The 13,322-nt window shown below is 36.0% G+C and overlaps 1 protein-coding gene across 2 annotated transcripts in view; it reads left to right on the forward strand.

Annotated features, from left to right (window-relative positions):
• FYB2 (FYN binding protein 2) overlaps positions 1–9,386 on the forward strand; it is a 109,268-nt gene extending 99,882 nt beyond the window's left edge. The window contains exons 16-20 of one of the 2 annotated variants that reach the window (XM_010365729.2): positions 1,277–1,363; positions 4,223–4,316; positions 7,868–8,024; positions 8,130–8,163; positions 8,493–9,386. In XM_010365729.2, coding sequence (XP_010364031.1) covers positions 1,277–1,363; positions 4,223–4,316; positions 7,868–8,024; positions 8,130–8,163; positions 8,493–8,514 — 394 coding nt within the window. In that variant the 3' untranslated portion in view covers positions 8,515–9,386. The remainder of the gene's footprint in view (positions 1–1,276; positions 1,364–4,222; positions 4,317–7,867; positions 8,025–8,129; positions 8,164–8,492) is intronic. The other variant, XR_748241.2, reaches the window with a different exon arrangement.
• Positions 9,387–13,322: the final 3,936 nt, after the last annotated feature.

Consider the following 13,322-nt stretch of genomic DNA (forward strand, 5'->3'; position numbering starts at 1 on the left):
GGCCAGGCGCGGTGGCTCAAGCCTGTAATCCCAGCACTTTGGGAGGCCGAGACGGGTGGATCACGAGGTCAGGAGATCGAGACCATCCTGGCTAACACGGTGAAACCCCGTCTCTACTAAAAAATACTAAAAAACTAGCCAGGCGAGGTGGCGGGCGCCTGTAGTCCCAGCTACTCGGGAGGCTGAGGCAGGAGAATGGCGTAAACCCGGGAGGCGGAGCTTGCAGTGAGCTGAGATCCGGCCACTTCACTCCAGCCTGGGCGACAGAGCAAGACTCCGTCTCAAAAAAAAAAAAAAAAAAAAAAAAAAAAAAAAAAATGAGACACTGTATACAGAGTTCTGTAACTTTTTTATTCAAATATAATCTTTCATTTTTCCTTTCATTCATTTTAATGTTCTGTAATATTCCATTATATGTATGCATCATAATTCATTTATCTATTCAATTGTTGGTAACTATTGGGGCCCTTACAAATAATATTGCCACAGATATTTTATTTATGGCTCCTGTGAATGTGTGCAAGAATTTTTCTAGAAGATAGAAGGGGAAAAATGCAAATTATAGGGAATGCAAATTCATATGAAAATGCCAACTTGTTTTCCAAAGTGGTCATACCACTGTGACCATCCGTTTCATTCTCTCTGCTCATCCGTTTCCTCGCTTGTAAAACTTTGAGTGATTGGTTTAAAGGATTGTTGCAATACTTACTTTGAAAACCAAATGAGTAAACATATGTAAGATGCTTAGCATAAGACCTGGCACATAGATGCTAAAAAGTACTAGTTCCTTCTATAATAAATACCTTCTCCCTTCCCTGCATCTTCTTTTGCCTGGAATCACTAACGTTACATGCTAGTTGGCTTAGCCTTGTTTCACAATGGAGTTCAGTTATATTATTCACATTTTAGAGACCAAAGCCCCTGAGGCTTATAAAGGAGATGAAATGCGATTATAAGCAGGCTGACTCTTGCATCTGGTTTCAAATTTGGATTATGACACATCACGGGTCAGCAAACTATGGCCGGAGGACCAAATATGGCCTGCCACTTGTTTCTGTGTATAAAATTGCAACAGTAGAGTTGAAGAGTTGCCATAGAGATAATATGGCTGCAAAGCCTAAAATATTTACTATATGGCCTTTCCATGGATTATCAAAATATATTTCTAGATGGCTTTTTAATTTTTTGTAAAACATAATTGCCTATGAAGTGTTGATGGTTCCACGAATGTATAAGTCAGTCTTAATTTACTTGCTCAAAATATATTTCTCCTCAGAGACGAAGATAAACTGAAAATGTGGAAACCCAAGTTTCTGACACCAAAGGAAAAAAAAGAGAAAAACGGTGCTGAAGAATCAGAAAGGTGGGAACACAGAGGCACTTATGTTATAGGTTATCTGTGGCAATTTATACCTCTTACCAGCTGTGTGGCCTTAGATAAGTAATGAAATTTGATTCTCAGCTTTTTCATCTACAAAATGAGAATAACAACATCTACATCATAGTACAGTTGAGAGGATTAAAAGGGACAAAGAATATAAAAATATTAAGTGTCATATACATGTATCTTCATCTTCCTCCTCCCTGCTTTTGGTGGATAGGAAGTGAGAAAAGATTTCAAGTTAACCATTTTCAAACAATGACAAATTTCTAGTCTTCTTTTAGGTTGTAAGAACTTCCCCTTATAAGATATCATGTAAATAAAACTCCAATTAGAACTTAAATGTAACTTTGAGAAAAAAAACAAACTAGGTATCATATAGTAACACTGATTTCCCTAAAATATAATTCTAGTTATGACTATAATGAGTGTTAGAAGTTTAAAATGTTTTACTGAGTCAAGATCTAACCTGCATTCACGTGACTGAAGTTCCCAAGCAGTTGTGAGAGGATGTTTTTACTGAGGCAGGTGGTTTCTTACTGCTCTCTGATCCCGTCTTCTCAATTGCTAGGACATGAGGCAGGATATGAGGTACTTTTTTAACAAATGACTTGGGGAAATATTTGTCTAAATAGTCACTGAGATGTGAACATTGTGTAGTCTGTCTGCTCTGGGAAACCTGTTAGAAAAGTCCTACTGGGGTGCACCAGAGGAAACCAGACGTTAGTGTCTGAGACTCAGAGGATGGCATTGGATGGCCCTTCTCGTAAGTTTATTTTCTTTAGGTTCAGACTTGATGTAATTTATTTTTCTCAGGTTGGAAAGATGTATTAACAGACTAGAAAAGAAACTTTCTATCTTAAACTTCATACTTTTACATACATTTGCACAGCATAACAAAACAGAATTCCAAGAGAGGAACTATTAGTAACATTTTTGATCTGCCCCCCAGAAAGCTTTTTAGTATGTTGATAACTACAAATAATGCTTCTTAGGAAACAATTTTCCAGTGCCTTTTTATTTTTATTTTTTTTTTACAACAGAGTGATATAACAGTATACTTTTATTTTGAACCAAGTAAATTAGAAAATGTTACAGTAAGGGTAATTATTTCTGTATCAATTTCTATGTGCTCTTTGATCTTTTTAAAATGATTTCGACCATAACGTATTCTACCAGTAAGGAAGAAATGTTTTCCATATTAGTTCAACCCTTTTATTATTCTTTTATCAATCAAAGATGATGGTAAGTTTAAAGAGAAGTTGGGCAAAGGTATCTGTCTTAGCCTATTTGTATTGCTATAAAGGAACACCTGAGGCTAGGAAATTTATAAAGAAAAGAGGTTTATTTAGCTCATGGTTCTGTAGACTGTACAAGCAGCATGACATTGGCATCTGCTTCTGGTGAAGGCCTCAGGCTGCTTCCACTCATGGCAGAAGGTGAAGGAGAATGTGCAGAGATCACAGGGCTAGAAAGGGAGCGAGAGAGACAAGTGAGGTACCAGGCTCATTTTAACAAATGAGATGCCAGGCTCCAGGAAACTATGACAGTGGTAACTCACTCATTACCAAGAGGACAGCAGCAAGCCATTCATGAGGGAAACAACCCCATGACACAAACATCTCCCATTAGGCCCCACCTCCAACATTAGGGATGAAATGTCAACATGAGGCTTCGAGGAGTCAAATATCCAAACCATAGCAGTATCCCAGGTATAACGGCATGAAAAGGATAACCCACTTTCTAAGATGACCCAAGTAGACATTGTAATGTGTAGGGAAATGGGCAGCTGATGAAGCTGGAAAGATGATCTGGCCAGATTATAAAATGCTAATGAATTTAGACTTTATCCTATTGGCAATAGAGAGAAATTGAAAGGTTTTAAGCAAGAGAGTGACATAACTAAATTTTAGAAAAATGACTCTGCAGGCATGTATGCCAATGGATTTGAGGAAGGAGAGGTAAGACGAAGATGGTATCTCAGGCAATAAGTAGTGATAATCTGAAATATGCCAGTGGCTGTAATCTTGGAAATAAACAACTGTAGGAGACACTTTGGAATAAAATTGACAGGATTTGGTTGCCTTTTTTACTTCTGTCAGTACATTAAACTGCTAAAAAGAAGAAACAAATCTCATGTGAAGAGCAAGAGGGAGGACTAAGAGTATAATCAGCTTCTTCTGTAGCGTTATTTACTTTTATGTGCTGAAATTCTTGCACATGTTTTGTGGCATCTTTCTTTATTTTCTTAATGGTATTCATCCTCCAAAACATTCAGCAAACTGGAGAGCTCTTCAATTGAACCATGTAGATTTGTGATCTCCAATTAGGTTTAACAACTTAGAAAACCACACAAAGTAAACTGCTTACTCATTCTTACTGGTTTCCATTAAATAATCTGAAGGTGAATGGGAACATATGTAAATTTCCTAAAACTAAAAACACACACAAAAAAAACAAGTTATATCTATAAGTCTCATTCAGACAAGTTTCTTGTTTACCTTCATTTGTTTAACCAATGTGATTTTATCCCAAGTTATTATCTTGCCATCAAAAATATTTTTTAATTGTGGGGAAAAGCAATTGGTATTACCCTGATCACTTGTTTGACAATTTGCTCTAATGGAAATATGTGTGTGTATTTGTATTATGAACTTACATACGTGTGTGTATGTATACACAAATACAGATGCATGACTTTGCATATGTATTATTTTATATAAAATTATGCACACAAAAAACTATACCTGAATTTGTCCTGAAATGAAGTTACTTTGTAGACTCGGCAGCTTAAGAATTTTATTATAGTACAGTTTACCCTACCTGCACATTTCTTGCTAGTTTCTCTCCTAGAAGTTTCTTCAAAACCAAGAAGCAAAACTTAGAAAAGAACAGAATGAAAAGAGAAGAAAAACTATTTAGAGAAAGGTTTAAGGTACGTTCTCTTCTCGAGGTAAAAATTAGCAATATTGACAGCTTGGAGCTTTCATTTTAAAAAAAAAAATCTGTAAGTATGCTGTGCCTCTGCCTCTCTAAGATACAGACATTATCTTTGACACAAAAAGCCAGCATTTCATTCCTATTTTTTCCTGATACATTTATATATTCTTATGTCTGTACATGCTATTCCTTCTTCCTGGAAAAACTCCTAAGTTGTTCTTGAAGGCTCTGTTCAAATGTCACCCACTCCTCCCTAACTTGTCCAGGTTAAGTTACTCCTTCAGCACATTTTATATATCTATTTTACACATGTCTTTTATAACACTGATTAGTTGTATTAAAGCATTTGTGTGTGTGTGTGTGTGTGAATCTTTTTTTTTCTTTTTTTTTTTTTATTATACTTTAAGTTCTAGGGTACATGTGCATAATGTGCAGGTTTGTTACATATGTATACTTGTGCCATGTTGGTGTGCTGCACCCATCAACTCGTCAGCACCCATCAACTCGTCATTTACATCAGGTATAACTCCCAATGCAATCCCTCCCCCCTCCCCCCAACCATGATAGGCCCCGGTGTGTGATGTTCCCCTTCCCAAGTCCAAGTGATCTCATTGTTCAGTTCCCACCTATGAGTGAGAACATGCGGTGTTTGGTTTTCTGTTACTAATTAATCTCTTGAGTCCTTTTTGAGAAAGAAACCCTGTCTCATTCAGGTTTGTTCCCCAGGGCCTGACATAAAACTGTACAGACAGTGTTTGGTAAATGAATGCCTAAATAAACATGCAAATGAATAATAAAATGAACAAATGAATGACGCAGCATCTGAAGCTCTCTGCCTTCTTATTCTGTTATTAAGAGTCCATGGAACATTTTTTCGTTATTCTAAAGCTCAACCTTCCCTGATTTCATATATTGTCAAAGTGAGGATTATTAACTATGAAACATACTGAGCACCTTCCATGTGCTAGACACTGGATTGAGAGAGACAAATTGTGCATCCTCCTCATAAAATTTATCTAAGTCACTATGCAGCCTAAAATTTTTCAAAAATTCCCCCTTGCAAAATGTTTAAAGTTTAGGCTTCCTAACATGACATAGAAAGCTCTTTATGTCCTGACCTTTGCATATCTTCCTGGCTTTATCTCTTGCCACTCTTTGCCCTGCACTTTCTGCTTTGGCCACAAACTGCTCATAGTTCTGTCCCTTGAATGAACCTCCACCTCTATCTTTGTCTTGCTATTTCATCCCTCTAGGTGCTTCCTTGGTCTATTCCAACTATCTGGTACACTTTTGAGCTTTTCTCCATCTGACTAGCTCTTGTTCATTTATCAAGCTCCAGTCGAGGGATCTCCTCTTCTCCAGGAAGACTTACCCAAATCTTCTAATTAAATAAATTACTCTTCTTCCGTTTACCTATACGCTTGAGCAATCTCTAGCTTATCCCACATTAACAAAATTGGTATTACATGTTCATCATATTAAACTATGAGCTCCTAGAGGACAAAGGTTATTTTATATATGTTTATATCCATGTGCAGAGCAGAATAAGGCTGCTTAGCATTTTGTAAACACGCATAAAATATTTTTTGAGATGAACTAAAATAGGAATGTACACAAATCTCTCATAATCACTGATAATTCCTGTTTGAACCAAAGCTGATTGGGGTACTATATCTAGAAATTGTGATATGTTATTATCTACTACAACCTTGATGTTATTTGATTAATTGAAAAACAACCATGAGGCAATCACTTGTTGAAAAGACCCTTATGTTCCATCCAATCCTTTTTTCCCTCTCCGTGTGTTTTTGATTGTTTCATGTGGGAAAGATATTCCATTTCCTGTATATGTGTATAATTTCATTCTTATTACCTGTAGTGGGTTTCCTTGATAGGCCATTTCAATAATTTTTATCCAGCTCAAATCATAAAACACTGGATAACTCATTTGTGCCAGGCACTGAGGGTACAAAGATGAATAAGGCTGTCTACTATTTTCACTTGATAAGACAGTATGTTTATTAAAGTATATAATAGGAATAGATATAAAGTATAGTTGAGACAGTAAATTATATATGGCAGTCATAACAGTTTTCATGTGAAGTGGTTAAGAGAAAGAAGAGTATTTCAAGTAAACAGCATGTATTCAAGGATTGTCATGTAGCTTGATGCAGCTTCAGTAAAGAAGACAAAGATAGAGGGATGGAGAATGGCAGTATGCAAAGGACCCTGAATGTCAGGCTAAGCAGTGTGGATCTCATCCTGAAAGCAATAAGGAGTTTTTAGAACTTTATAAATAGAAAGGTGACCTAATTAGATCTGTATTTTAAGAAATCACTATGAATTCACAGTGAGCAATGGCCTGTAAAGGATAAAAAAGCCAGTAAGGAAGCGATTGCTTTGTTAAGTAAAGGAAAAAAGCTATCTTGTAGATCTGATCTCATTTGATATAGGTTGATCTTGTAATTTATCATCCAAACACAGGACACTTCTAAGAGTGGAAGGAGGAACTCTTAATCATAATAATAAATAGTTATAGATAGACATATTAGTTATAAACAGACAATATCCTGGGCAAAAGGAGATACTTGGTCACACTGATTTGGAGAAGTAGGTACCTGTAATCTAAGCTGTGTATTCTGGAACTATCTGTTTGTGGTCAACAGATTTCAGTGCATTAGAAGGTGATGTGCTGCAGATGTATAGGTCAGTATGTCAGGAAAAGATTCCCAAGGTCAGGACTTGAATTTCTCAGGAGTTTTTAACAAAATACCTGCCTACCCGTGAATACAAAAGGAGACTGGGAATTGCCCCCAACTGGGTACAGCCAATTCCCACTACTTTAAAATAACATGTAGTATAGCTATATATAAGAATACATAAGCTCACACAGAGAAAAAGCATGCAAAGAGTGTCATCTAGAAATGATAGGTATGTAAGAATATTATAAACTTTAAGGCACTACACAGAAGTTTTAGTAATGGAACAGTTAACTACCATCCATGGTGCTTAATTCATACCTACGTTACAACCTCATCCAGCAGGGCCCATTCTAGTACAATTAAGTAATGGTTGTGCACACACTGGGGTCTGTCTGGGGATAGGGTATGGGGACGGAGAGTATTAGAAAGGATGGTTAATGCATGCTGGGCTTAATACCTAGGTGATGGCTTGATAGGTGCAGTAAACCACTATGGTACACATTTGCTTATGTAACAAACCTGCACATCCTGCACATGTACCCCATAACTAAAAATAATAATTTTTAAAAAAGATTTGAGAGAAAAAAATAATAATAATGGTTGTGAAAATACTTTGAAAATATAATCATACCAAACAAATGTGAGATTGCACCATTTTACTATTATTTTCTTAAATGACTTTCCTTTAACTGTATACCTTCCTATTTTCTATTCCCATATGTGTTATTTAACTAGTCAATAGTATCTGGAGTTTATTTTGAGGTTACTATATTATATCCTCCATTAATTTTGTTATGAAAAATAACTATGCAAGAATGGTCTGATTAGTAATTTCTCATTTCAGTACAATAAAGAGATTATTGTCATCAACACAGCAGTGGCCTGTTCCAATAATTCAAGAAATGGAATATTTGATTTGCCAATAAGTCCTGGAGAAGAACTGGAAGTCATTGATACCACTGAACAAAATCTAGTGATATGTCGTAATTCTAAAGGCAAATGTAAGTTTATTTGCTAATTTTTCATAACATTTCATTGTTTTTAAAAAGAATCTTAAAGCATTTTCTCTATAACTTTCAAATTAACAGTGATTTTTCTTTCTATAGATGGATATGTGCTCATTGAACATCTAGATTTCAAGTAAGCTGTTTGATTTTGTACTTTAAATCATGAGTTCCTAATACATTGTTGTATACATTAGTCTCAAGAGAAGATTACTGAATCTATTGAAATTCAGGATAAGTTTTAAAAATTAGACATGCAGTACCCTATTCTATAAGGATCATTTTGGAAGATACTTTATTATTGTCTCTCCTGAGTATGCTATCAAACTTCTCTACATAGCTTTATAAACATTTTAAAAGAGCACAAACATATTAAACTAGATCAGAAATTCCCTAGAAATCTCCCACTCAACTGTTTCATTGTCCTATATTTTTAAATGTTTGCATATTTTTCTTTATTCTCAGGCATCAGAGTTGGTCACCTTAGAAAGATCAAGATCAAATGTTATGGACTGCATAAGGGAGAACTAGTCCTAAGATCCCAGTCCTGCCTTACATCAGTTTCAGTTTACATGTCAAAATTTTAGAGATGGTGGAATCTGTGGAAACTTTCGTTCTGAACTTAAAAGAGAAAAATAAAAACAAATCCTCAACATTTAGATGTTGGTTTTACTCCTAAAAGGTTATCTGTCAATGTCTATTTCAGTATGTACTTCACTGCCAGTTCAAGAGAATGTGAAACAGTATGTGTTAGCATTTGAGCACTTATTTAATGAGCCATATCCAAAGTTAGAAATCATGCCTTATGGTACCTAGTCAGTTGTGCAGATGGTTGGTTTGCTTCTAATATTAGCACACGAGCGTTTGTAATTTCTAGATGTTATGCATTCAAATTTGGTATAATTTAATTCTGAACAGTAAACAGTATAACCAAGGTCTTTTAAATACTCAAGTTTAAGGTATAATCTTAATTATGACTCAGTCTTTAAAAAGGTATAAATGTCCTTTTACTTTATCACAAAAATAAACTCATATGAATACTGTTCCACATTGGTTTCTTTTGGGAATAGTTTCCTGAAAAATAATTTATTCCTAAATTCACCCGTCATTTTAAGGAGTGCCCAAATGTACTTAACAAAATAATATATATGCTGTATTACTTTAAAACATCTTTTTGTCCAAAATAAGAACAATTGTCATTATTTTGTCTATGCCCAAATAACTACTGAACTAACAGCATTCATATGTACTTTCATTTATATGGAATTAAATAAAAATTTAAAAACTGAGCTGTAATATCTATTCCGTTTTTTAAATGAGGTGCACTGCATGTCAAGAGAAATAAATTCTACATATGCATTTAACAGTTTCAAATTTTTAAGTGGCTTTTTCAGCACTGAAAAACTGAAGAATTTCACTCAGTTCTTTAAGTAGGGTGATTCTGGCCATCACAAGTATGATGGAATTTGTTTCCATGGCCTTGTTCTTTATATTGAGGCCACTTTTTAAGCTTCTAGGTTCTTTTATTTTCCTTTTCATGTTCCAAATGACATTTGCCAATAAAGGCCAAGCTTATTCTAAAAGACATGAATCAAAGATATTCAAAAAGTTCAGACTTTAAAGAAGGAAATCTGTAGAGATTATTACAAATAACATAATTAAACAAGATATGAATGGAAGAGCTAAAGGATTAAAAAATGTTTTACAGAGAAGGTAACACTGAAGCTTGGTCTTTAAATATGTTTATTTATTAAACAAGGCACAGAGATGGAAGAGCCATGCTCTGTCTGGTAATTATGAAGAAATTCATAGTAAATGGAGTGGAGAATGTCTGGTGGGAAATGGCAAGAGCTGCTTGCAATGGGGCAAAGTGGGGCTAGAATGTGACAGACTTCACTTGTACCTTTTCCTCTAGAGAGTAAGGAGTCATTTAAGGGTGAAGCAGGAAAAAAATGTCAGTTATTTGGGGGATAGGAAGAAAATGCCAGATACTTGGGGGATGGGAAGCAATCACCAATATGGATAATAGAGGAGAGGTGAATTGTTTTTGCAGTATTCTAGGCAAAAGGGCATTATACCTTAAGACAGCAGCAACAGAAATATATGGTACAGGAGCCCCATTAGAGGTATGACAGAGGTAAAAGAGAATGTCTTGGTGACTACTTAGATGTATCGGTGCGAGAGAAGGAGAATTAGGGAATGGCTTTGAGACTTCTTTTCTGGAAGATGAAATGAAGGCTTGTGCTAAAGACTGGAAATATATTTCTGCTTAGACTAGAGACCAAACTCTGCTTGGACCCCCTGAACTAAAACTATTACCCAGTGAGAGGCATTTGCAGCCCTCTCCTGCTCTCCAGGACCATAACTATTAGAGTAGGCATTGTAGAAGACAAGGCTAAGTATGGTCTGTGGGCAAGAAGAGTATACGACTATGCTGAGCAGAAATCTTTCATGCAATAATCCTGTCCAACAGAGAATCATATACCATACATCACTCTTGCCACTTCACCAAGCCACTAAGCATTTTAAATCTTGGAGTGACAGCGGGACTAAATTTGAACTCAGATAGGTTTGTTCCCTGCACGTTCCACCTCATCACATGGTCCCTTGTTTTAATTTGACTCAGCTCTTTGCATCTCAATTTCCTCATTAAAACAGGGCTAGGCTGGGCATGGTGGCTCACACCTGTAGTCCCAGTATTTTGGGAGGCTGAGGTGGGCGGATAACTTGAGGTCAGGAGTTCGATACCAGCTGGCTGATATGGTGAAACCCTGTCTCTACTAAAAATACAAAAATTAGCTGGGTGTGCTGGTGCATATCTGTAATTCCAGCTACTCAGGAGGCTGAGACAGGAGAATCGCTTGAACCTAGGAGGCGGAGGTTGCAGTGAGCTGAAATCATGCCGCTGCACTCCAGACTGGATGACAGAGTGAGACTCCGTCTAAAATAATAATAATAATTAATAATAAATGGCTAATAACTGATCTTGTCTACTTCACAGGGTAGTTGTTATGCTATAATGTAATAATATAAAAGTAATCTAAAATTCGTAATACACACTATGGTATAAGTGGTGTCATTTTTGTACCTGGCTTTTTCTGAAGTTGGAAGATGCTGAAAACAAAAATACATTTTTAAAATTCAAATTGTACGACTTGATAGAATGGCTGTTAAGTAATTTTTTTGCGTAGACAGAAAAACGTTGTGTTAAAAGCCTATTAAATAGCATATACTGAAGAATAAACTATTTTGTCTAATATAAACTAGTACCTAATTATTATTTATTGATATGGTATAGGTTTTTAGAAAAAAATGATTGTTTTTCTATCCATACTTAATGCAGTTATGTCTCTATTTCACTAATATCAGCCACATTTCCTCCATTCTTGGAATCAAAGCATCAAAACTATATTTCTCACATTATTAATCTGCAAGGTTTCAAAATGTAAACACCATGACTAAGACTTCAGTGATATTCTAAGCAGATGTCATCTGTCTCCCAGAAACCCTAATTGAGCATAAAGCTTCAATGGAAAGACTAAGTTTACATTTTATTTTCAATTTTGTATAAAAATAAAGATAATGGCATCATCAGATAAAAGGCAGCATAATAAAGCACTTTACTGTAACAGAGGCTTAACACTGGCCTATTCATAAACTCATTGATATATAGGCCAGGCCCTCCAGCAACCTTAAGATGTCCCAAGACCTCCCTTCCCACTTCTGAGTTCCTCTGTGATATACTCACTCTTCTAAGACTGCATAGCAACCTTCTTGACCAGGCCCTCTCCTGCAAATCTTCAAAACTTTTAAAAGGTATATTCTAGGGGGAAGAAATGGAAGAGGAAAAATATGAACATACAATAACAAAACTAAGAAGTGGCTGCCTCTTATTATGGGTGAGATTCTTCTCAGATTCTTTAAATTTCCTTCACTTCAAATTTCCTATAGGAAGCATCTATTATCTATGCAATTTAGGAAATAAAAAATATTTTCACTAATAAAAACAAATCCATTCTTTTCCTTCAAGTTTAGAAAAAGCGAATTGAAATCTTTACCTGTATATCCTGATTTTAATATGTTTGCATTTGTCTTTTTCATGAGGGCTAAAGTCTGTTTTTCAAAAAGCATACAGTCCAGGTGGGCCCAGCTTAATCACATGAGCCCTTAAAATCTGAAAAAGGAAAGCAGTAAAGTCAGTCTCAGCAAATCAGAAACATGTCGTTGAAGAGAAGGAGGAAGAGATCCAAACCATAAGCCACTTGTTGCTGGTTTTGAAGATGAAGGGAGCCATGAGCCAAGGAATAATGATGGCCTCTAGAAGCTTTAAATGATTCCTAGCCAACAGCCAAAAAGGCAACAAGGACCTCAATCCTATAGCAGCAAGGAACGAAATTCTGCCAACAACTCAATGCAACTGGAAACAGATTCTCCTCCACAGCCCAGCCCTATCAGTGCTTTGGTTTCCAGCTTGTGTGACTTGAGGCAGAAAAACCAGCTAAGCCTGCTGGATTTCTGACATATAGAACAATAAGATAATTTGTACTTTAAGTTGTTAAGTTTGTAGTAATTTGTTACAGCAACAGTAGAAAACCAATGCAATAGCTTAAGTTAAAAACTATAATGTACAACTAAGATGACAAAAATGAACAAAGATGGTGTGAAATCGCCAATGAGTATAGGCAGTCTTTTCCACTAACAACTTTCTTGTAACTATTAATTGGCGTGCAGAATACCAGCATAATGATGGAGCAGAAACAAAAATAGCTTTCAAATGAACCAGAGACTTTAATTTGATTTTGTGAAAAAAACTTATAAGCAATCAGGCTGCTTTTCTCTTTTGTGTTTGTTACCTATGAGTGTCATACAGTGCAAACATTAATCAGGAAGAATCTGTAACTGTGAAATGCTATGTAATTCAGAAAGACATCTTTTCCATATGGTTACTGCAAGACAAATCCTTCCCATATCATTTAACACTCACAAAAAGTATATAACAAACAAAACTGAAATCTGAATCGGAGATTATTTGAACACAAAAGCACTGGAAGTCTGTTTGTTTGTTTGTTTGTTTGAGAAGGAGTCTCGCTCTGTCGCCCAGGCTGGAGTGCAGCTGGGCAATCTCCGCTCACTGCAAGCTCCGCCTCCTGGGTTCACGCCATTCTCTTGCCTCAGCCTCCCCAGTAGCTGGGACTACAGGCGCCCGCCACCACGCCCAGCTAATTTTTTGGTATTTTTTAGTAGAGATGTGGTTTCACCATGTTAGCCAGGATGGTCTCAATCTCCTGACCTCGT

This window comes from Rhinopithecus roxellana, chromosome 12 (genome assembly GCF_007565055.1).
Source record: "Rhinopithecus roxellana isolate Shanxi Qingling chromosome 12, ASM756505v1, whole genome shotgun sequence".
Classification (NCBI taxonomy): Eukaryota; Metazoa; Chordata; class Mammalia; order Primates; family Cercopithecidae; genus Rhinopithecus; species Rhinopithecus roxellana.